The sequence below is a fragment of the Haliotis rufescens genome, unplaced genomic scaffold (assembly GCF_023055435.1).
Source record: "Haliotis rufescens isolate VD_foot unplaced genomic scaffold, xgHalRufe1.0.p SCAF_1, whole genome shotgun sequence".
NCBI classification, from domain to species: Eukaryota; Metazoa; Mollusca; class Gastropoda; order Lepetellida; family Haliotidae; genus Haliotis; species Haliotis rufescens.
Window position 1 is genome coordinate 42,616,346 of NW_025963779.1, and position 25,272 is coordinate 42,641,617.

General features: G+C 38.8%; 1 protein-coding gene across 3 annotated transcripts in view; it reads left to right on the top strand.

Annotated features, from left to right (window-relative positions):
- The window catches only part of LOC124115359 (vacuolar protein 8-like), a 376,809-nt gene that overhangs the window by 138,652 nt on the left and 212,885 nt on the right, over nt 1-25,272 (top strand). For all 3 annotated transcript variants that reach the window (XM_046476306.2, XM_046476308.2, XM_046476307.2), the window contains exons 8-9: nt 18,896-18,941; nt 22,997-23,151. In XM_046476306.2, coding sequence (XP_046332262.2) covers nt 18,896-18,941; nt 22,997-23,151 — 201 coding nt within the window. The remainder of the gene's footprint in view (nt 1-18,895; nt 18,942-22,996; nt 23,152-25,272) is intronic.

The window sequence follows — 25,272 nt, forward strand, 5'->3', positions numbered from 1 at the left end:
GAGCCATAGCGCATACTTTGTGGTAAGGAATTCAGCCAGCGATACATCCCCAAGAGCCAGATCTTTTGCAACCGTGTTAACTTCTGGGCTTCGTCTGATAGAAGGGAGTTTTCTAATCTCATCCCACTGTTGATATGCTCGCCTGCCTTGACTATATGGTTGATTAGGCACGCCCACGATAGTCAATACTACTTTTGAAATCTTGGGGTTATAGAACGCCTCTGTATCTCTGGAAAATTGTTCAGAAGGGTCCTCCAACAACATTAAAATACCCTTCAATGATCTAGCGGGCACGTTTAGATTGATATTCCATGTTGTGTCACCTTTGTCCCTGGAAATCTTTCGGTGCTGAAGAAGGCGGTCTTACAAAATAGCTAAACTTTCTGTATACTGGTTGCGAATTGTGTGGCTATCATGTCATACTCTAGTGAGATATTATCAATGGAATAACTAGCTTCGTCAGAGGTTTTGATTACCGTATTCGACGTAATAAGCGCCCCACTCTAATAAGCGTCCACAGCGGTATTTGCTAATATATTGGCTAGTGAACAATCCCAATTAGCACCCCTTCCGATTGATCAATGTTTACAAGACTTATTAATTCGCGTACAATACGCACTCGTGTGTTATATGCACCCTAAATTATGGGTAATTAAATTCTAGAAAAATATATCTGTCGTACATAAACATTTCAGGCTGTCAGCATAAACCACGAAATGTATCTTTCAACTCTGTTTTTTTTCACCAAAATAATATTCTAATAAGAGCACCCTATTTCTAATTTTGAGAGCGCCTCGGGCGCTTATTACGTCGATTACGGTACTCTGTGGTAGTCATTAAAAGTGAGTTCATATTCTAACCTATCACCTAGGTATGCTTGATAGAAGGGCATATGACTATCTAGTAATTCAAAGCCAAGTGGAATATAGAATCGGTTACCTAATGCTTCAGCAACAGCATTATCTCCTACGATTGTATTATCACCACTAGCAGAACCTACACACAGTCTCATTTCTATTACCAATACCTTGATACTGTAAGTTTTCCCGTTCTTTCGCTGTTCTCCAGAGATCCATGTAACAGAAGTATACATCGCTGTCATCAATACTCAAAACCTCATTACCACCAACTTTAATCGTGATATTTTTTTGCAATTGCATGGCCTATGTTCTGAACAAGCTCCCTGTTAACGTCAGTAGAAGTCAAACTAATTGTTAATGATAGTCGGGCTGTTCCTGGAACTGACACATCATGAGCACCGAGATTAGGAAAGCAAATTACCAGAAATGTTTGATTCTGATCAATGGTACTTGGGTTATTAGTTACAGACTGGCAAATTACTTTGACTCCCAATGGATTCTGAAGTCTACTTTGTGGATTTAACTTGCGCCCATATTGCGAAGACATTCTTTATATTGAAATCATATTTCCTTATGTTAAATGCAAAAATTGATGATATCAATCCAGATAACCGAACTGATACTCATACAGTAGAAGGGGGGACTGATGAAACCAGCTTTATGAATCTTAATGAGGAAGTTTTGTAATCAACTGTTGCAATTACCAGTATTTTTACTGCATTGGGTTTGATTATATCAACTTTGGCTCTCGCGTTAACTGGAGGTGGTGCTACAGGTGATAAGGATGGCGTAAAAGAGTAGATAAAAAAGCATTTAAAGGCATAAGGAGGAGCTCCAGGAAAGCAGCGTCTGCACTTCCTGGTATAATAAGGAGTATTGTATCCTGGCTCTTGCATTTATTAGCTAGGACCACTACTTGGCTTAGTCAAAACTTATGGGCACTGTTTGTAGCAATTGCTGGGCTGTTGTATGTAGCCGCTAAAGACTATTTATCCAAGTCATGAGTAAACCCGCTGTGACACCACCTACTATAAGCGCTGTTTTTTTCATCGATATGTTGTTGATTTTTGGCCACAATATGTGGCTTTACAACTTGTGGCTGTTTCACTTCTGTTTTTGGTTTAATTACACTAGATGACTGTGGTTTTACTTTTCCTGTTTCGCCTGTAATTGTTTGTGTTATTAATACAGTGTTAATATCTAATTTATACCTGTTTTTTTTGTTGATCGGAAGCAATAACAATTTTATTGTTATTGCCTACAACTTTACCAATCTTAAGTTCCATATTACTCAGGGATATAGTCCTGCCCCAAAAACAGTCTACTTTAGATTGAGCGTACTGTAGTGCATCTTGATGCATCAAGCATCAAGCGCAGTAGTATAGGTAATAGGGGTTCTGGCTCACTTCCACTGGAGCCGGATTTATATACCTATACTGCTACTACAGATGGAATTTTTTATGCCAAAATGATTATGCGATTCAACGATAGTCATGAGATTCAGCTAAATTGACTCCAGCTCACCACCACCTGGAATCTATGATATAAATTTTTATAGGTAATGATGGTTCTGGCTCACTTCCACTGGAGCCGGATTTGTATTAAACGAAACATCAATATTAATTAATAATGGATAAAATTTACTATAGCCCACGAGGATATTGGAAAGGTATAGGAGCAATAAAAAAATTAGCCACCGCGGCTAAGGTATCTAAAGATGTGGCCAAGGATTGGTTAAAGAAACAAGCGATGTGGCAGATATATTTACCGGCACCGCGTTATATACCGAGGAAGAAGTTTGATATTTTTACAACGAATGAAGTTCATCAGGCTGACCTCTTGTTTCTTCCCCACGATAAGGTAAAACGCAAAACGTATAAATACGCTTTAACGGTAGTGGATGTGGCTAGTCGATACAAAGAGGCTGAGCCATTAACATCGAAAGAATCAACAGAGGTAGCTAATGCACTGAGTCGCATATATAAACGCGGACTGCTAAAATGGCCTAAGCTATTTCAAGTAGATCCCGGTCGCGAGTTTATGGGATCGGTAACTAAACTGTTAACAAAGAACGATTCGTGGTGAAAGAGAGGCCCACCGCAGTCAAGCTATCGTCGAAAGATTTAACCTGACATTAGCGGAACGTTTGTTTGGCTATCAGTATGGGATCGAAATGAAATCCGAGCGATTGAGATCAACCGAATGGGTGACACGATTATCAGCCGTTGTATCAGCGCTGAATAATGAAGTAACGAGATTAATAGGGAAGAAACCATCCGATGCTATTAAAATGAAATCAGTGACTTCCGAATCTTCAGCACCGAGGAGAGGCAAAGAACGAAAACTTCCGGATAGAGTAAGGGTAAGATATTTATACCAGGCCGGTGAACTCGAAGGAGGCCTACGTCGCGCAACCGATCCCATATGGTCCCTTAAGACGTATAACATTAGTCGATTGGTTACGAAAGAAGGAGAGCCTATTCTTTATTATCTTCAAGATGGACCGGGTAGGGCATTTGTACGAGAAGAGTTGTTCATAGTTCCCGACGGTACGGTATTACCACCATAACCATAAGCATAGGTATTTACACCATCATTATCAATCCATCTCTTTGTATCTAAGGGGGATAATGATGTCTTGTTCATTCTTAATCCATATATCCTATGATTGTAACTTCTTAAAGAGTTCATCTCGTGTTTGAACGTTCTACCATTGAATAATGATTCTTAATACTGTTCGTGTTTGATATGCTTTTTTACAACATACTTCTTAACGCCCTTAGCTTTTCTTATCTCTCCATTATCGGACTTCTTTATAGAATACATCTTAGGTCTTAATCCTACATATTCCGCTATAGGAGTCCCAGCACATTCATCCTTCATCTTACCTAACACCTTTTTATTTACAACGCTGTGCAGTGGATTATCTTTTGGGTAAACGCTCGTGTCGTACATATCTAATTTTTCTGCCATATCTTTATACACATCCTCGGTTTGTATTTCCATCAACAAAGAATCTGTGTCGGTATATAACACCTCGCATCTATCGCCGTATTGCTTCTTAAGTTCGTTGTAATAAAAGTCATACATTAAGTGTTTTGACAAGTCAAGAATACTCATACCGACGTACACCGGTCTGTTGAATTTTATATTACTCTTCTGCATATGCAACGCGGCTAAGTCATTATCGAATATCTTGCTTCTGTTAAAAGCCGGGCTGGCTATAAGTTTCCTGAGTCTTTCTTCCTCATTAGATCTGACTAATTTAACATCAACACGCTTCCTTAGATTCTCCATAGTTTTACCAAATACTGAGTTATTCATGAGCTTATACAGATTCTTTTCGAAATCGCTAGTAGCTATCTTTCTTAAATCTGTGTTCAACCTTATATAGGGCTCCATCCAAGGACTTTGATCGAACTCTGTGTATTTTCTTAAGTTTCATACCTAACGATAGATACAACTGGAGATTTCTGTAGTGAACTATATATTTTGTCTTATCCATCAAATTTGGTACGAGTTTTTCTACGTTAGCTAACCTACTATTACCCATCAAGGAGCATTGATATTCCGACATCCAATCTTTATTAACCATTAATCTTTCGGGAGCTAGCGGATAACTGTTATGATCTTTATGTAACGAACTTGGATATTCCAAGTCAACTTCTAGTATGTACCCTTTATTCACTTTGATATCATTATTATGGATATTAATATCATTCACTTCGATATCATTGACCCATTCAAAACCACCCGTGGGTAAAGGTTGACTCACAGCCCATCCGTACAAATTGTTAGCGTCGAGATATAATATGTGCGTGTCGGGTTTACTGGGATCGTATCCTTCCACTAATTTATTATTAGCCTTAGAATACCTTTTAGCTGCCATCGATATACCACCTCTTAATCCTTTCTCAATAAACAAGTGCATATCGTAATCTGTGAGTAGTTTTAGTTCTACGCCGGTCTTCTTCAACAATGCATCCCACGATAGTCCGGGACTGGAATAGTACCATGCCGGGTCCAAGCCATATTGTTTGAAACATGTCTTTCTAAATATCTCGAATATATCGGCGAGTAACAGTACATCGGTTTTTAAGTACAGATCGTGATAATCGCCTAAATTCTTACAACCTAATTTATCCCAGACCGTCAGAGCGTGTTCATAATCGGCACCTGTTATTCTAGATTCTGTTAAGTTACTATAGAATGATTCGAGGGGTGGTAATTCAGTTTCTTCGAATCTAGACCAATCATCCATATATTCGTAAGGATATACACCTTTTCTCAGCAACAAATGACGAGTTATCTTATCGGTATATTTATTTGTTATCGCGAAATCATCGGGATTGTTCGCATTAGCTAAATTGTCCAGGGAAGATAACAGAAACTGTACGGAGTCTATGAATCTAAGCCCATTACTTTGCTTTGTTCTAGATTTCCCATCCTTGTCCCTATAATGCATAGGTTTAGTCAACGAGAACGATATGTATTTTTCCATATTGTTAGGAATGCACGTTAAACCACCGTCGGTCTTCGAGATAGCTTGCATAATGAGATGTGAATCGTATCCCCTAAGGTTATGAAACACAACGGGGATGGGTATTGTTTGAGAGTTCATTTTTAGTTTCAAGTTACACTCGTTATGAGCGGCTCCCCGATAATTACCCGTGACGTGGCAATGATCTCTTACGGAATCCCCATCCAGGGGTTTATTACAAACGTGACAACTCGTTGACTTCTTATGGACCCTCCAATCATCCCTCGTCATACGCATGGGTTTCTTACACGATAATTTTTCCCTGATTATTCTCTCTTCATTTTGTAGATATTCTAGGAACTTTCCCGCTGCATCGGGACCTCTGTAAATCACGGGCGGGTTTGTTTTCCCATCATACCTTACAACTATATAGCCAAACCCACAAGGAATATGTTCTTGAGTTTTGTACGTAAAACTATTATCAGTATTGCTATGGTTGGTATTTTCTATGGGTTTGATAAGCGCTTCGAAGTCGGCATAAATTACGTACGGTACTGGCATTTCATTACAATAATGTTCAAATTTTAATATATTTTTTCCTTCTTTAGGCATATCGATCCTGATAGCATTCTGTCCAACACCTCTACAGTCTTCTTTATGCGCTTCTAATAGATCTTGTCTGCTGTACCCATGCAGGCATCTTTCGCAGAAATATTTCTTTCCCTTATATTTAGTTTGATCGTATAATAGCTTCTTTTAACTCTTTATCCACGTATAATGATATTTACCATCTTTTTCGATCAGAAATGAATTCATTCTGGGGATATTTTCCGGAGCGGAGCTTATCCTGTGTACAACAATTCCTTTAGAATGTCCGAAAACATTTATAGCTAAATTATTTTGCTTTTCCACCTTATCAATTTGTGATATTGGTGTAGGTTCGTCTATACCATCAAAATTTAGTCCATCGTTTGGGGATAGCTAGAAGGTCTATCCGGATTTTTGTCTACGGGGAACAATGCAGATCTTATCATCATTCTTAAACAGTCATCGGATTTATTTTTTACGTTAATTATGGCTTTTTTCTTCTTATAATACGGAGGTAAATCTATATAAGATCCACCTTTGAAAGGCATATAATTTGCTATATCTAAATATAAACTATCGATTTTATCAACACCCCAACCCGAACCTCTATTAGTCCAGTGTTCTAAAGTTTCCTGTATTCTCTGAATTGATGTATCTAATGATGAGTTTATAGTATCGGATTCGGTTATAACTTCTTGATTGCTACGGATATATGGTTCGGTATATTCGGTGCTATCGTCTGTGTTACTTTTACTCAATGTCATTTTAATCGTCAGCTGGTATTTTATACTATGTAAATCATCTAATTCCTCGTTAATTTTACTCGATATGATGGGCTTAATATTGTTAACATCCATGTTGGAATTAATATCCATCTTCCAACCTCTTAGATATTTACCAACGCCGGCGGATGTGGGTACAAATATTAATTCTTGATGTTGATTATCATTATCATTATTATGTTGATTATCATCATTATTAGGTTGAATATCATTATCAATAGGTTGATTATTATCTAGTAAAGCGATCAATTCAGCTCTTCTCATTCGAGAATAACCTCTCAGCCCACTGTTTCTCGCTCGAACTTTGAGTTCTCTAACAGTCTGGGGTCTGTTGTATTCCAAACCGAGTAAATCCATCAATTCAGCTTTTCTCATACGAGAATATCCACGCAGTCCACTTTGCTTTGCCATAGCTTTTAATTCTCTGACAAAAACCATTGTGGTTGAATGGTATATGCAAAATGAGACAAATGTCTAATTGGTTGTTTTCATATATCTAAATACATATTCTCCCCAACCTATTCCTCTCATTGATGTAATCTCTCTTCCTAGCATAAATAATCTGGTTCCTGACCTATCAGCACCGTGTTCCTTACATAAACAATAACGACCTTTGACCCCTATCCCGCATACAGAACACATATAGTTAATGTTTCCGCGCCTGATGTAATAATTGTGTATGCCGCAGTAAAAAAAATCAACACAGCGTCGGTTACAAAGGGTAGTCTTTCCCATGAGTGTAAACTTGCAGTTATTCATGGTATATATACATCTATCATATCATTTGTCTAAATGCAAATCACAGCTACACTGTGAGATATTGATTATGCATAGCCACAGCTGTCACTCTGACTTATGCATGGTATAGCTGAAAATCAATAGAGAAGTCAATTCAATAATAATAAATGTGACCTCTCGGTTCTTTTGTTCCTCTGACGGTGTATAAAACTGACTCATTGTTGGTCTTGGTATTGGGTCTAGTTTTTTCCCATAAACGAGGAAGTATTCGTGCATGGCAGATTCAACATCCTTAAACGTTTGAATTGAATGTCCTTCCTTAATCAGTTGTTCATGAATAAAGTCTAATCTCTTCATTCTCTGCTGTGTATATTGTAACTGGGCTGCTTGGTATTGTTCTAAAGCTTCGTTATGTCGTTTACGCTCCTCTTCAACTTCTTTAGCGTTTGATTCCCTCATACTGGAAAATAAATAATTACTCCCCGAAAAAGCTAGAGCATTAACAACAGCTCCACCGACCATCATCGCAATTGTTGCCATGTTTATATGAATATAAATATTCAAATGTTTAATTACTTCATTATGTCTTCCGGGATAAGTCCTTGTTTGATGAGCATATCCTTCGTTGCCATAGCTAATCCAATATCCAGAACCATCATTGGTATGTCATATCCATTAAAATCTAGCTTGGGAGGTGTGGCTTTAGTAATCATTTTAGCCATACGGGCATAGCCAATGGCCAAGCCGGTGACAACCGCTGAATGATACGTCGCGTTTACCAACATTTAACCGTCTGTAGCTGGAGTAGTCATGCTTCTTATAGCATTATATGAGGACTAACCTCTAATTGAACTTGTTGTTGCGGCGGGGGTGACGTTTTCTCTTCTCCGGACTTATAAAAGAACCATACAGCCGCTATATCAGCAACTCCTACTAGTGCCCATGTTTTAATCGGATTAATATTTGAATTATTTATTAATTTTGCTTTCCTCACCAGCCCTCCCTTTCTTCCTGCGGCTATTTTTAAAGGATTCTTTGTCACTCTGGGTTGTTTTTTTGTTTTCTCATTCACATGTGGTGCATTCACAGGTGGTTCCTCATTCACTTGTTGTGTGTTCACTTGTTGTTCCACAATCTGTGGTTCCTCGTTCACAATCTGTGGTGTCACCTGTTGTGATTGTGTTTCCGCAATCTGTTGTGTCTCCATTTATATTATTAAGTGGGCACGTATGTTTAAATTGACAATACCTAGCCGTTATTAAAGCTGTGGTGAACGGAGCTAAGAACATTCCGTATCTATGATAAAACTCACAGCTCACTGCGCTTATAGCGTGTTCGATGAATGGGTCTTTCTCGAGAGATTCGCATAAATACATGCGATGTTCTGCCGGGATGGGGAGAAACGTACTAGCTACGGCTGTGTATAGTTGTAATATAGAAGACCCTATCGTTTTAGTCATGGTAGCTCCCAGTCTAGACTCGTAACGCGCGTACAGTTTTTTAATCTCTTCATCGGTCATGTTATCAATTTTTTCGATGGTATAATTTTCTCCCGAATATTGGGAACATTTTCCACCGGCTACCAAAGCGGCGAGTCTTTCTCTATGTTTATCTAAAGATTTATCTAAAGATTTATCAGCATGTTGATGTGTTTTTTGATCTGCATCAGATTCTTTGAGCATTTGTTCGATGAGTTCGTCGCATTCCATAATGTAATACCTAAGGAGATATTTAAGTCTAACATAATATAATATGACATATCCAATACAACCCGTAATAATGAACTGTTGTGAAAGAATGAGGATTTCGAACCACATTTTATGTAATATTAACCGCTAATGTTCAATTTGCTACATTTTTGCTACATTTTTGCTACATTTTGCTATAATTTTGCTAAGCAGTTGCTACAATTTGCTATAATTTGCTAAGCAATTGCATAAGCAGCTGGTTGATCGGTTTTTAATACGAGTTTACAGTGCTTCGTTGCCGCTAACACTTTTCTGACTTTGTCTCATTCGCCCTTGGTATAAATGACATCATTTTCACGTAAACATTCCTCGAATGAATCTCGATCTTTGCAATGAAAAAGCGCTACCCATTTGGTCTGCTCTCTGAGATCTTTCAGGACAGAGTTGTATTTTTGAGTAAGTACCCAAACGCTATGTTGAGTATGCCGACCGGAGAATGCTAAATACGAAAGCATATCTTTATTTTTTGTGAGTTCTTTACTCGCGCTGCAGTCGTCTATTACGAAAAGGGTCGATTCTCCTTTGTATTTTTCGTGACATACTCGGAGGCAGTCTTGTAAACGATCACCCGGATCGACTCTGTGTACCCCGTCGTCATTCATTACCCAATCTCTCGATAGGTAGGTTTTATTAACGCTTATAGTCGGGCACAGAATAATAATATGATCGAAAACGTCCCGATAATGACTTTCTAAAATATCTAGAATAAAAGCTGTTTTTCCGCAGCCCATTTGCCCGCATATGATAGCGCAGTGTGGATCTTTAGGTAAAAGATTATCAATAGATTGCTTGCACGAATCTCCCATTCTGTATATTAAGTTGCGCATCCATAATCACGTACAAATATATGTTTAATTTACCAGCTAAATCCTGGCGCTTCGTTATCTGTATGGTGACACCCTCGCTAGCATTTTCTATTCTCCTCCCACTGCCGTGTAATTGGTCATCGTCTGTTGTTCGCATGTCTAGCCATAGCGCGTACTTCGTGGTGAGGTATTCACCCATCGATACACTCCCGAGAGACAGATCTTTCACGACTGCGTTAACTTCCGGAGAACGTTTTATAGAAGGAAGTTTTTTAATCTCATCCCACTGGTGATACGCTAGCATTCCTTGGCTATATAGTTGATTAGGAACGCCCTCGATAGTCAATTCTACTTTTGTAATCTGGGGATTGTAAAACTTCTCGGTATTTCTTTTAAACGCATCGGAGGGGTCCTCGAACAACATTAAAATACCCTTCAACGACCTCGTTGGAACGTTTAGATTGATATTCCACTTCGTATCTTTTTTGTCCCTCGTAATCTTTTGGTGTCGCAGCACGCGATCGTACAAAATGGCTAAACTTCCCGTATACTGGTTACGAATTTGTCTGGCTAATTCGGGATCCGTTATCATATCGTACTCCAGCGAGATATTGTCAATGGAATATCTAGCATCTTCATTAGCAGATCTGATTACTCTACCGTAGTCATTAAAAGTGAGTTCGTATTCTAACCTATCGCCTAGGGATGCTTGATAAAAGGGCATGTGGGAATCTAGTAATTCAAAGTCTAGGGGAACATAGAATCTGTTACCTAATGCGCCGGCAACGGCCTTATCTTTTACGACGGTACTATCACCATTATCAGCACCCACGCGCAGTCTCAATGTGTTCTTATTACAAATACCTTGATACTGTAAATTTTCCCGCTCTTTATCCGTTCTCCAGAGATCCATGTAACAATAGTATACATCGCTATCGTCAATACTCAAAACTTCATTGCCGCTAATTTTAATCGCGATTTTCTTAACGATAGCACGACCTATGTTCTGAACGGGCTCTCTGTTAACGTCTGTTGAAGTCAAACTAATCGTAAATGCTAGTCGGACAGTTCCCGGAACTAACACATCGTGTGCGCCGAGATTAGGAAAGCGAACCAGAAGCGTTTGATTCTGATCGATGGTACTAGGGTTATTAGTTATAGTTACAGACTGACGAATTGCCTTGACCCCTAATGGATCTCGAAGTCTACGTTGTGGGTTTAACTTGCGTCCGTATTGTGAAGACATTGTTTATATTGAAATTATGTACCCTATGTTTAATATAAAAATGACTGATTTTGATATTAATGACTTTGATCTAAGTACCTTTGATGATCCGAATCCAATCGAAGAGGGTACTGATGAAACCAGGTTTAGTAGTCTTAACGATGAACTTTTACAATCGTCCGTCAATGATTATTACGATGCATTAAAAGATGATAAAAATTATGTTATCCCAATAGGTCGTGACTATTCAAAGTTTATGCTAGATAGTAAAGGAATATTACGACTGCGTGACTCTCCACATATTGATTTTATGCATTATAGTACTCGTAAGCCCCTAGCCTTGTCTACTATAGCTGGTAAACATAGCCGCGAGTTTGTTCGTGATAAATTAGGTTTTGTAGAATACGGACGAACAAAACTTCCCGCGAAGACTACTAAGGTTCTTAGGACTGTGCGGGAAGAACTCAGTCACACAGAAAATTTGGAAGAAGCCTCTAACATGGCCTCGAACGGACTCGGAGAAATCTTGGATACCTATTACGATAATTCCACGTTACATCCACGTTACAGGTACCATATTCAGAGTTCAGTATTAGGGAATTACGAGGTCTTGACAAGGCAATGCGAACAATGCGGGGAGAACTCATCAATAATATAGCCAAGAGATCTGAAATCGACAAGCATATAGCTCAAGAGAAAACAAAACTTGAACAGGCGGGCGATGAGTTCAGTAGACGCCGCGTAGCAGAAAGATTACGTAACTTAGAAGACGAAAGATTGGCCCGCATCGAAGCTGCTTCCAGTAATAGAAAGGCACTTCGTTCGCAAATCAGTCGTATTCGAGAAACTATCGATCAAGTCCTCAACGATGATACTACACTGGCCGATAAAATTAAAACATTGTTCAGAGAACAGGGAATAACAATTGCCAGTATTTTAACCGCGTTGGGATTTATTATATCGACTTTGACTCTCTCGTTAACAGGTGGCAGTACAGGTGGCGGATCACCGCCCAACGATAAAAATGGTATAAAAGAGTGGATAAAAAAGCATTTAAAAGCATTAGGCTCAGCACTGGGAAAGCTCGCTGAGAAAGCCGCGGCCGCACTTCCCGGTATAATAGGGAGTGTTGTTTCCTGGCTATTGAATTTATTAGCTAAGACCACCACTTGGCTTAGTCAAAACTTGTGGGGGCTGATCGTAGCAATTGCAGGGCTGTTGTACGTGTTCGCTAAGAACTATTTAACCAAATCAGTTCGCTAACAACTATTTAACCAAATCATGAGTAAACCAACCGAGACTCCACCCACTACAAGCGTTGTTTTTTCATCGATATGTTGTTGATTTTTTAGCCTCAATATGCGGTGGTACTTGTGCGTGTGCATTAGTAGATGGTTGTGAAACATGTGGTGTTTGCGACTTGACTATTCCCTTTTCGCCCGTGATCGTTTGCGTTATTAATTCGACGTTAATATCTGAATTTATACCTGGTTTTTGTTGATCGGTAGCGATAACAATTTTATTATTATAGCCTATCACTTGACCGATCTTAAGTTCCATATTACTCGGAGACATGTATAGTCCCGGCGCATAAACGAAGTCCACTTTGGATTGAGCATACTGTAATGCATCTTGAAAACGCTTTATAGACGATGGTATGTCAACTGGTGAATTAATGGCGTCCTCCACGTTTGAGACAAACTGTTTTTGCGCATCGAGCGCCGTCCCAGAACCGATAATGGATGTTCGTGTTTGCGATTGTGCTCCGAGAATTGCCCATACATAAGTTCTTATCGATTCATTAAATCTTACAAATCCTGGGTTAGTAAAATTATTTTCCGTTTTATCATTAAGAAATTCATTCCAAGCGTTTGCGGTATCGTTCATTTATATAAATTTTGTAACAATATAAATTAAACCACTCTTAAAACTCATAATATCCCCTCTCCAATCGTTACTCGAAAGTTCCCAGTCTTTATACCAATGATGAGTTTTTAGAAAATAATCATACATTCTTATGTAAAGTTTGCTGGTATACAACAACTTAAACGCATTAAATGGACCTTTGTTAACTTCTTTAAATAAATCATCGATTTCTTCTTTGACGGTTATTTCCCCTGTGTAAGGAACACCTAGACCATGGTTTGCTCCTTTAATACGCCAATCTTTACTCGTAGAAATATTAAATTCCTGACAAATACGCTCATACGCGGACCTATTGTACGGATTATTTGTGGAATTCCACGCTCCATCCTGCGGTAATGGAGCACTAATTTCTTTAAGTATACGTCTAATCTTATAATACACGTGAAATAATAAAACAGACTTATTTAGCATAAATCTTGGGGCATTAACAGATACGCCACATCCCGTTGTGGCACACCATATGGCAAAGTTTAACTGATTCTGCCAAAATTGCATCGGATTGTGAAACCAATCGTGCACCATTTTATCGCTAGTTGCCGTGACCCTGTACTTTTCAAAGATATCGGGGAATTTAACGAAAAATTCAGCACCAGAGGCAGTTACTATAATCGATTGATTAGTAATGTATCTCGATTTCATATTTAAGTTATGATATAGTATCATTGTATATTTAATATGTATGTTACACTCCCGGGAATAACAAATGGTCAGTCTATTGAACTGCTTCATACAATCGATAACTCGGATGGACAACTCGAAGTCGCCCTATGCGATGTAAAGTATTACCCACTGTGGACCAATATAAGTGCTGCGAGAAAAAATAATGAGATATTTATAATAGATGACCAAAATAGAATTAATAGAATTTTTACTATACCTGATGGGTATTACAGCATAAGCTCACTCAATGATTATTTTAAGGCTGATATAGAATTTTTAAATACTATTAAATTTAGAATCACACAAAATGAGTCGAATTGGACAATGAAAATCATCAATGGAAACGAAAAAATAATTATTGGTGAGAACTTAGCATACACACTTGGATTGGGAAGAAGAAAAACAACATTACCACCCGACGTAACAATGTTTGTACCTAATACATTACCCGATTTAGTTCCCTATAAAGAGTTGTTCATTCATCTTGATCAAATAAGCACGACGGATAATATTCAACAAGAAAGTCCTTCAACTCTTCTCAGAAGTGTTCCAGTGAAAAATGAAAAATATAATAGCGGTAGAACGGAATCTTTCTCATTATTACAATATAAAAAATTGAAGCGGGGTATTATTTCAGACCTTAAAATTTCTGTATTAGATGTAAAACACCAACCAGTACATGTAGGATACTTAAGTGTAACACTCCATATTATATAATGGTTGATTCCATATTTAAGTTATGATATAGTATCATTGTATATTTGATATGTATGTTACACTCCTGGGAATAACAAATGGTCAGTCTATTCAACTGCTTCGTACTATCGATAACTCGGATGGACAACTCGAAGTCGCTCTATGCGATGTAACGTATTACCCACTGTGGACCAATATAAGTGCTACGAGGGGTTATAATAATGAGACAGAAATAAATGGTAAAAAATACATTATACCTGATGGGTATTACAGCGTATGCTCACTCAATGATGAATTTTTTAAGCCTAATGGAATTAGTCTAACACAAAATGAGTCAAATGGGTTACTGATTTTAAACGCTGGAACAAAGGATGTAAAGCTTTACATGAACTTAGCATACACACTTGGATGGGGAGGAGAAATAACAGTAATCAAGACATCAGATCAGGGACTCTATTTACCCGATTTAGTTCCCTATAAAGAGTTGTGCATCCATCTTGATCAAATCAGTACGACAGATAATATTCAACAAGAAAGTCCTTCAACTCTGCTAAGAAGTGTTCCAGTGAAAAATGAAAAATATAATAGCGGTAGAACGGAATCTTTCTCAACATTACAATATAAAAAATTAAAGCGGGGTATTATTTCAGACCTCAAAATTTCTGTATTAGATGTAAAACATCAACCTGTACATATAGGATACTTAAGTGTAACACTCCATATTAAAAATAATGGTTGATGCATCAGGCCCTGGAACAGTAAGACAATGTAATACAATTGCGCTTTCCGATCTCGGAAACACGGAAGGATTCGGTAAACCTGGCACCGATGGTAAGTTATACGCTTTACACTTACACGATAATGTATACAAGCGGAAAGAAGTCACATTCACGGGTAATCTAGGAGATTTAAGCGATGTCGATGTTAGTAGACTCCTTAAAAACACTTCGTACAATATTACTCGCAACGACGATAATAAATGGACTATGGTTGAAGCAAACATCGAGTGGCTACTGAATATCGTCATTACCCCACCTTATGTGATGATGGGTAAGGGACATAATTTAACTAAGATAATAAATAGTGGCATCGTACTCGCGGCTTATATCCCATCAAAACGAAAAAGTGTGTTAGTTACCCCCCTGCCAGAAAACCCAGGTCATATGTTATATAGTCGTCCGGCCTTAAAAAATGTTACTTTAAATTTGGTTACTGAATTCGAAGATATTAAAGTTAACCTGAGTGCAATACCTAATCTTTCTACGCTTATTATTGAAGTCTTGTTCGGAGATGCACCGGAAAATGCCTTCGAAATATTACCAGGTCTATCGATTAAATGGCTAAAGAAACACCAACGTCGCGGTTGCAGTATTATTCATATCGGAGCATCACCCGTTGCAACCCTCGAGGGGGTCCAAATTATTAAAAGTGACAGCATTTCTCTTACTAAGATATTCTTGCCGTATAATATACATTTGATAAGATTGATGTATAGTCTCAAACATTTAAGCAAGACCAATTAAAGACTATTATATGATCGTAATATACACTATGAGTTTATATCCAGCCCTCGATGAAGCATTTGAAAAGATGGAAACTGTTGATGGATTTCGATTACATCAAATAAGCGACATAAAACATCGAATAGAGAAGGAGAGGGAGTTGAGACTTGGATTGTATAAAAAGTATCGCAGAGCCGTGAATGCTCTGGACGGAGTTGACACCGCTCTTGTAGTATCTGGCATGGGACTCGGTGTAGCGGGTATCGGTTTACTATCAACTATAATCGCCGCGCCTATCGTGCTCGGCATGGAAATAACAGCTGGAGTCTCGGGACTGGCAGGAATAGCGATAAAAATCATTTCTCGTAGGTTGCAAAAGAAAGCATTAAAACACGATATTATTCGGATACAATGAAATGAAGCAGGAGATTCGATCAAAATCTCATAAGACCAGTGGTATTAGCGAAGACGAGAAAAAAAAGTTCATAGAACAGGGGAGGCAACAAGCGCGTCAATTATTCCGTGCCAAAACCAAAGAACTGGTTGGAGATTAAAAATAGATTGCTTGCTATCGTTTGATCACATTTAGACAAATGCTTACATAAATATATATAATAATGGAAAAAACTATTAAATGGAAAGAATTACCACAAGGTTTTTATTATATCAGTGATGCCAAACCAACCAAATACGGTTATCAATTGTTTCTTATCAATTTACAAAAAGAGTGTAGTTTTATAGTCTGGTCTCCTAGTAAAATGAACGAAGAACTTAATAAAAATGTTGAATATCGCTTTATCGATAAAAATGATGAAGAATATTTTTATTACCATTTAGACTCATCTAAAGCAATGATTGGCCCCAGGTATTGGTGAGCTAGAGCCAATTTAACTTAAACTCATGACTATCATTGAATCGCATAATCATTTTGGCATAAAAAATTCCATCTGTAGTAGCAGTATAGGTATATGAATCTGGCTCCAATGGAAGTGGTCCAGAACCCCCATTACCTATAAAAATTTATATCATAGACTTCAGGTATTGGTGAGCTAGAGCCAATTTAACTTAACCCATGACTATCGTTGAATCGCATAGTCATTTTGGCATAAAAAATTCCCCCTGTAGTGGTAGTATAGGTATATGAATCCGGCTCCAGTGGAAGTGGTCCAGAACCCCCATTACCTATACTACTGCTTGGATGCATCAACTACTTGTCAAAGTTCATGCCTAGACTCTCGGATGTGTGTGAACCACTCAGACGAGTGACCAAGAAGTCATGTGAATTCATGTGGGAGAGTCAACAAGAAGAAGCCTTCTCCACAATCAAGTCTTTCATAAGTACAGCTCCAGTGCTCAAGTACTATGATGTGAATGATGAGGTAACCATTCAGTGTGATGCATCTGAATCAGGTTTGGGTGCTACTTTGCTCCAGCAAGGTCAGCCAGTTGCTTTTGCCTCTAAAGCTCTTTCACAGACAGAACGTCGCTACGCACAAATCGAGAAGGAATGTCTCGCGATTGTGTTTGCCCGTGTAAGAACCAGTACATTCAAGGCAAGGATGTCATCAACGTTCAATCGGATCACAAACCCCTAGTTCCGATCTTTCTCAAGCCGCTTCACAAAGCTGCGAAGAGACTCCAGAGGATGCTCTTACGCTTACAGAAGTAGTACCTCTCGATCACTCAAGAGAAAGAGTTGTTCAACGAGATAGCTGAAATCAATCAAGTAGACTACATGAGACTTTCAAGCAGCACACATGCTCAAATTCAAGATCCAGCTCTACAGACTCTCATGACAATAGTGATGTTTGGATGGCCTGACACAAGGGACGAAGTGCCAATAGGGATATGCGAGTATTGGGCGTATCGTGACAAACTGACAGTCCAAGATGGTGTCCTCTACAAGGGCATGAATGTCATCGTACCAGTGACAATGCGACCACGGATGATCGCAAGAGCGCATTCTAACCTGAAAACTAACAGTATACATATGCATTGCACAGGTTAGCTTGTTAAAATTAATATTAATAATGGACAAAGGTTTTCATAGAAAATTATCGTATGGTATAGTGCATGTAATAAATAACATTCAATGGTATGACATAACCATTGCTATTGCCTTTATAAACTCAACAATACCAAAGTAATAAATAAAATCCCTTCTTACAGTCAATTATCTGTACAGATATCTTTATGAGATATTACCCGATGGAAGAACAAGGGTATGCACCTCCAAATTAATGCGACTGCTGACCCCTAGCCTAAAATGTGACTCAGTATTAACACGACTAATGCGTTAATTTCAAGATTTACTGTTCATACACTTGTATACCTATGACTAGCTTGTCAGCCAGTGGCAGGAGAGCCATCTTCATCTTTGTTTTGTTTGTTTGTTGTTTGACGCCGCATTCAGCAACATTGAAGCTATATGACAGCGGTGTGTAAATAATCGAGGCTGGACCAGACAATCCAGTGATTGATATCATGAGCATCGATCCACGCAATTGGGATACAATGACATGCATCAACCAAGTCCGCGATCCTGACTACTCAATCCTGTTAGTTGCCTCTTACGACAAGCATAGTCACCTTTTACGGCAAGCATGGGTTGTTGAAGATCTATTCTACCCCGGATCTTACGAGTCTCATCTTTTTTGTACCCATTAGCCTTGAGCCCTTTGGAACTGCACTGTGTAACAATACTCTAATTTAGTTCAATCAAATCTAAGCTACACTCAATTTATGAATGATATTTTAAATCTATACTTGATTTGAGTTCAAATTCTCTTCTGCATGGTAGAAAGATATTGATGGAACTTGATTTCCATTTAGCTATAGTTAATGAAATAGAACCAATTTTTATGTTGATCTGCTTCATTTTCAGATCAAGTGCCAAGCCTGCTTTGCTGTACGTAATTTGGCCTCTGATGGTGAGTGTCACAGAGTCATTATCTCTGGGTCAGATATTTAGAGTTCTACACAGGTCATGAAAAGGATTAAGTGATCCCTTATGCGTTTAAGAAACCATTGATTATGTGGGTTTGAATTAAAGATCTGCCTCAATTTTGGTTCCTTGTCAGCACATACCCTTTCTTGTGGATTGTACCAAAGTTGTAAACATCTCAGATCTGCATCACAACTAGCTGACATACCATGATATATAACTGAATAATGTTCAAACCAAACTAACTCCCTCACTTGTTTATTAATTAAAGGAAAAGAATTGTGTCTCTGTTTTTGCCCATTCCACAGCTATTTTTGAATAACATATGTTACATGTGTGTATTTGAATAAAAATACCATGTAAAGTCTTTTAAGCTTTCACTTTCCCAAGTTACTTTAGTTTCAACTTCATTTTTACCTCACCTCTCACTGAAAATCAAGTGAGATAATGTCATGGCCTGTTTCGTGTCAGCAGTCAGTCGTCAATTAAAATCTTCTGAGAAGCCACTGAATATTTTCAATATGGCAGTTACATTTGAAAAACCTATTTGTGGCCTCACTCGTACAAAAAGTCTTTAAGTTTGGTGCATGTGTAGTTTATCCAGTATTGGGGGTCTACATATATCTTCCATTTTTGCGATATTTCAAATTTGACTCTCATTTAACTTTTTGACTCACTTTTACTCAGCCATTTTCTTTAAAAGTGTAATGAAATTTGGTATATGTGTAGTTGGTAGCAGGGCTTAACACATGTTTCATTGTTCACCATTTTTAATTATGACCTTCATTTAAATTAGCACTTTGACCATGCTTTTTATTTCTTTGAAAATACATTTCCTCACATTGTAAACATCATCTCCTTAGAAAGCACTGGACCAATGAAGCACAAACTGTTACTTCCAACCTCTGATGACACCTGAATCTGTTCACGAGGCTTGTATCTGATCTTCTGCAGGAACCATTCTTTTGTTTTTCAAATGGACTGAAATTTGTTTCATTTGGTATTGGAGCTTCATTGACCTTTGCACTCTATTATTTACAGACCACCGTCATATAGCTGGAATATTGCTGAGTGCGGTGTTAAACAACAACAAACCAACCAACCAACCAACATCCACCATACTGAAAGATGATACTTCTTATATTATGCTCCTTACTCAGCCTTCATTCAAAACATAATGATATTTGCTAAATGTAGTTAGTAGTGGATCTCAACACAATGTTTTACATATTGTTCTAATTTCGACCATTGCACTTTAACTATGCTCGTACATTCTCTCAAAATGCATTTCCTTGTACTGTAAACAACTCTGAAACAGCTGTGCCAAAGAAGCTGAAACTTCATTCACTTGTTCTCATCAATGCTGCCAACTGAAGTTTGAGCATCATAAACAGTCTCTGCTAGGTATGAGCATGATATGTGGGACTATTGTGGACAGTCTCTGCTAGGTATGAGCACAGTATTTTGGAGTATTGTGGACAGTCTCTGCTAGGTATGAGCATGATATGTGGGAGTATTGTGGACAGTCTCTGCTAGGTATGAGCATGATATGTGGGAGTATTGTGGACAGTCCACGCTAGGTATGAGCATGATATGTGGGAGTATTGTGGACAGTCCACGCTAGGTATGAGAACAGTATGTTTGAGTGTTGTGGACAATCTCTGCTAGGTATGAGCACAGTATGTTGGAGTATTGTGGACAGTCTCTGCTAGGTATGAGCATGATATGTTGGAGTATTGTGGACAGTCCACGCTAGGTATGAGAACAGTATGTTTGAGTGTTGTGGACAGTCTCTGGTAGGTATGAGCACAGTATGTGGGAGTATTGTGGACAGTCTCTGCTAGGTATGAGCATGATATGTTGGAGTATTGTGGACAGTCCACGCTAGGTATGAGAACAGTATGTTTGAGTGTTGTGGACAATCTCTGCTAGGTATGAGCATGATATGTTGGAGTATTGTGGACAGTCCCTGCTAGGTATGAGCATGACATGTTGGAGTATTGTGGACAGTCCCTGCTAGGTATGAGCATGATATGTGGGAGTATTGTGGACAGTCTCTGCTAGGTATGAGCATGATATGTGGGAGTATTGTGGACAGTCCACGCTAGGTATGAGAACAGTATGTTTGAGTGTTGTGGACAATCTCTGCTAGGTATGAGCATGATATGTGGGAGTATTGTGGACAGTCTCTGCTAGGTATGAGCATGATATGTGGGAGTATTGTGGACAGTCCACGCTAGGTATGAGAACAGTATGTTTGAGTGTTGTGGACAGTCTCTGCTAGGTATGAGCACAGTATGTGGGAGTATTGTGGACAGTCTCTGTTAGGTATGAGCACAGTATGTTGGAGTATTGTGGACAGTCTCTGCTAGGTATGAGCATGATATGTTGGAGTATTGTGGACAGTCTCTACTAGGTATGAGCAAGATATGTTGAGTATTGTGGACAGTCTCTGGTAGGTATGAGCCCGATATGTTGGAGTATTTTGGACAGTCCCTGCTAGGTATGAGCATGATATGTGGGAGTATTGTGGACAGTCCCTGCTAGGTATGAGCCCGATATGTTGGAGTATTGTGGACAGTCTCTACTAGGTATGAGCCCGATATGTTGGAGTATTGTGGACAGTCTCTACTAGGTATGAGCACGATGATATGTTGGAGTATTGTGGACAGTCTCTGCTAGGTATGAGCCCGATATGTACTAGTATTTTGGACAGTCCCTGCTAGGTATGAGCATGACATGTTGGAGTATTGTGGACAGTCTCTGCTAGGTATGAGCATGGTATGTTGGAGTATTGTGGACAGTCTCTGCTAGATATGAGCACAGTATGTAGGAGCATCATAGACCGATCTTGCAGAATATCAGTATCGTCTCTGGCACATTTAAACAAAATCTCATCACTAATGTTCCAAATAGTGTTGTTCTATTTTATTTAGGAGATAATCCTGAGATAATCTGTTTTGGTGATTCATCGTTGATTAAACACTGCTAAATGTAACATTGGCGGTGTTTAATCAGCAATAAAGCACTTCAAAATTAATTTTTATGTCTTTTGGTCTCTATTGTTGACTTCATATGTACTTGTAGTACAAAATAACAAGGAATTAACATAACAGTCAAATGATAAATTGATTGATCCAGGATCTTGTTTTGCGTGGCGAGATGAATAACAATCCAACACCCTACACTCAAATAGAATCAACTATGACCTCTATCGGGGGCACGTTCAGCCCAGTCGTCTAAGGCACCGCAAATCGCTGTCCAGATTTGCGTCCCTTTGTTCGCCCCGATTATGTTTCTTGGTTTGTTAGCACCATACCCGTACTCGTGGGTTTCATCGAAGTGGTAAACGTCTGAGACCTGCATCACTTCAGGCTTTCCTCCCACATTAAGCTGACACACCGTGAAATAACTGGAATACTGTTAAAAAAGTGGCGTTAAACCAAACTCACTCACTCACTATGCCCTACATCGCGAAGTTCGAACTTCAGTTGTGAAAGTAGTTGTTGATAACCAAAATACTATTATCAATTTGAAATAAACCAGACATTCCAACCTGGATACTCAGAGAAACATTGAACATACCTGATGTGACAGTGACAGTAAGAGTGCCACTGGTAATTTGGGCTGTATTTTTATCAACATTCTGCAGGATACCTGAAAGTTATCACCAACCAGTGGATGTGGGATCATTATTGTTGTTATGTGAGAGGGATTGATTACATTGTCACTTGCAATTATTTGTATATATTTTGCAATTATTAATGGCGCTAATTGTCACCGATTGAAAAATATATTGATAGTCCTAGTAGATCAGGCAACATATGTTTTTTTACATTATGCAGGGGTCATTGTGTGCAAATTATTCCTAATTATTTCAAAAATCAGAAGTGTATTTTGCTCATTAACCGCTTTAACTTTAGTGAAATTAACCAGTCAAACTAGATCATCTTTCAATGTCATGGTAGAATTGTTGCTTTATACTTGTCAGGTTGGTCCTAGGTGGGGTTAATCCATAAGATAACCTATTTGATTGATCAGGCGACCAGCAGGTACTGTTTGTGAGGTATGGTATCCTCGAAGCTCTGCACAAGGTGATGAAGGCAACATCCTACAGCACACAGCCCCTTGCTGCACACATGCTGGCTGCAGCACTTGGCTGTCTCAGGAACCTGTCAATTTTGAAAGCAAATGAGGTAATGATTTCCTTTCATCTTTGCATAGTTTTGATCATGACCGGGGTTATACAACTATATCATGTTCTGGATGTTGCCATCTTCCCAAGGCAAGGGAATTAACTGACTGTAAAAGTCCAGTTTCGACCCTTGCAGAACTAGGCTGGAATTTCTGGGCTCAATCGTAGCGCTGCTAGTGGCTAATATGAGTTCGTCCCTTCTATGTCTCTCCTACTGACCAATCAGATTACTTACACTTACATTTGCTTCAAACAAAGTGGTGGCGCCCAGTCAAGATGATCTGATGGATAATCAAAATCTATATTATGATAAAACGGGTCTTACTTCGTGAAGTGCATCAAATCATGTGAGCACTTTCATTGAAAACATGAAAAGATTTGGAAAATATCTGTTGACGCTGAGTTGTTTGGTACACATGCTTTGCAAATCCTGCAATCGACCTAAGTCTCCATGGCAGTCTATGAACCAGATGTTGATTTCGTTACCTGAATTTGATTGGACTGTGCATAGACTCGTTAGTCCAGCTAAAATATAATTCCATAATTCCAGCCTAGTTCGGCAAGGGTGGAAAGTGGACTTTTACAGTCATTACTAACATCCAGGTCTCTTGACTTAGTGCAAAGAGTTGATTTATTACCTTCATCTATGGAGGTATGTTATAACCCTCATTTAGCATAATTTATGTTGGGGTCTCTGTGGCCATTACCTGTTGTAACAAGGACAGAGCATTATCTAGGTAAAAGATTACCATATGAATAAATTTGTTTGAAGGTAAGAGTTGTAGAAATAGAATGATACAATAAGGGTTTATCCAATTGGACATCTTTTTATAAACATTCAAATCAGGCTCCAAACTGGGCTTTGTAGGTGATTGAATCCTGGGTATTTTATAAAATGGTAAAATTGATTTAAAAAACCCACTACACTTGACACTAAACAAACACTAAAAGACCTACATGGGAGCATTTTCAGGGCTGTGTGACAAACCCCCCATTGTTCTTACTGCTTCTATAGTTTGTGAAAAACAATGTTCTCACATGTAATTGGGTGAAGGTTAAGGTCACTTTGTCACTTGTGTTCAAGATAATGCGGCATTAATGTTTGGAATTTGACTAGATTTAGTACATATGATTTTTGAGGCTAGTAAGTTCACTGACTGAATGTCTTGTTTCCACCCCTTGCTGAACTAGACTGGAATTTCTGAGTTATATTTTGGCTGGACTAATGAGTCTATGCATAGTCCAATGAAAACTGCCTTTAACAACTCCGGTTCGGGCGGAGGCTATGAGCACTATAATCGGACACAGAGAGTCCTTGTGGTTAAGGCATGTCGCAGACGTGAGTGGAAACTGTTCGCTGAGAACGTAGTCAATTGTTCCTCTGCCGACACAGTGAAAATTGGAACTGTAGGGGGCACTGATCCGGCAACCAGAAAGAAACGTACAAGAGCCGTGGTTGGACACAAGGGATGCCCTGGATACATGGGAAGTGTCACATGATGGCATCTGTTGTTGAACTGTATAGTTTTCGAGGATCGCACAGACAGAACCACCCCCCATTTTAGTGAACCTCACATCTGATCGGCACACTGACTTGGCATACTTTGCAGACACAGACACAGATCCCGCAGTAACATTGCTGATTCTTAGTAGTCCAAAGAAGCATACAAGCATAGCCGCAAGAAAACGCACATCAACCGGATTGGTTTGGGAAACAGTTCATTGAACTTGCAGAAGCATGTTTGGAGTGAAAGGCAATTTGTAGTTAGGGGCTGATCCTTTGGTCCTCTTGATGCCCTTCATTGAAGTCAAGAGAAAATTAGCTGTCGAGGGGTTAGTGAACCCAAACATCTGATGCAATATGCGAGTTATGTTCAAATACTGGGGAATTGAACTATTAGCATGGGTGCATCCTAAATAAGCAGCATAATGACGTATCATCTGAGGTGTTGCTGGTACGGGAACACATCCTGTAAGAACACAGAAATTCAGGTACATCCTCGCATGACAACGGTAAGCAAAACATTGCTGGAGCCACTGTGTAATTTCTTTGTCCAGGTTGCCTGTGAGATCATCCACCCTCCAACCTGCAATGATATGGAAAGCAAGGTTTTAGGAGACA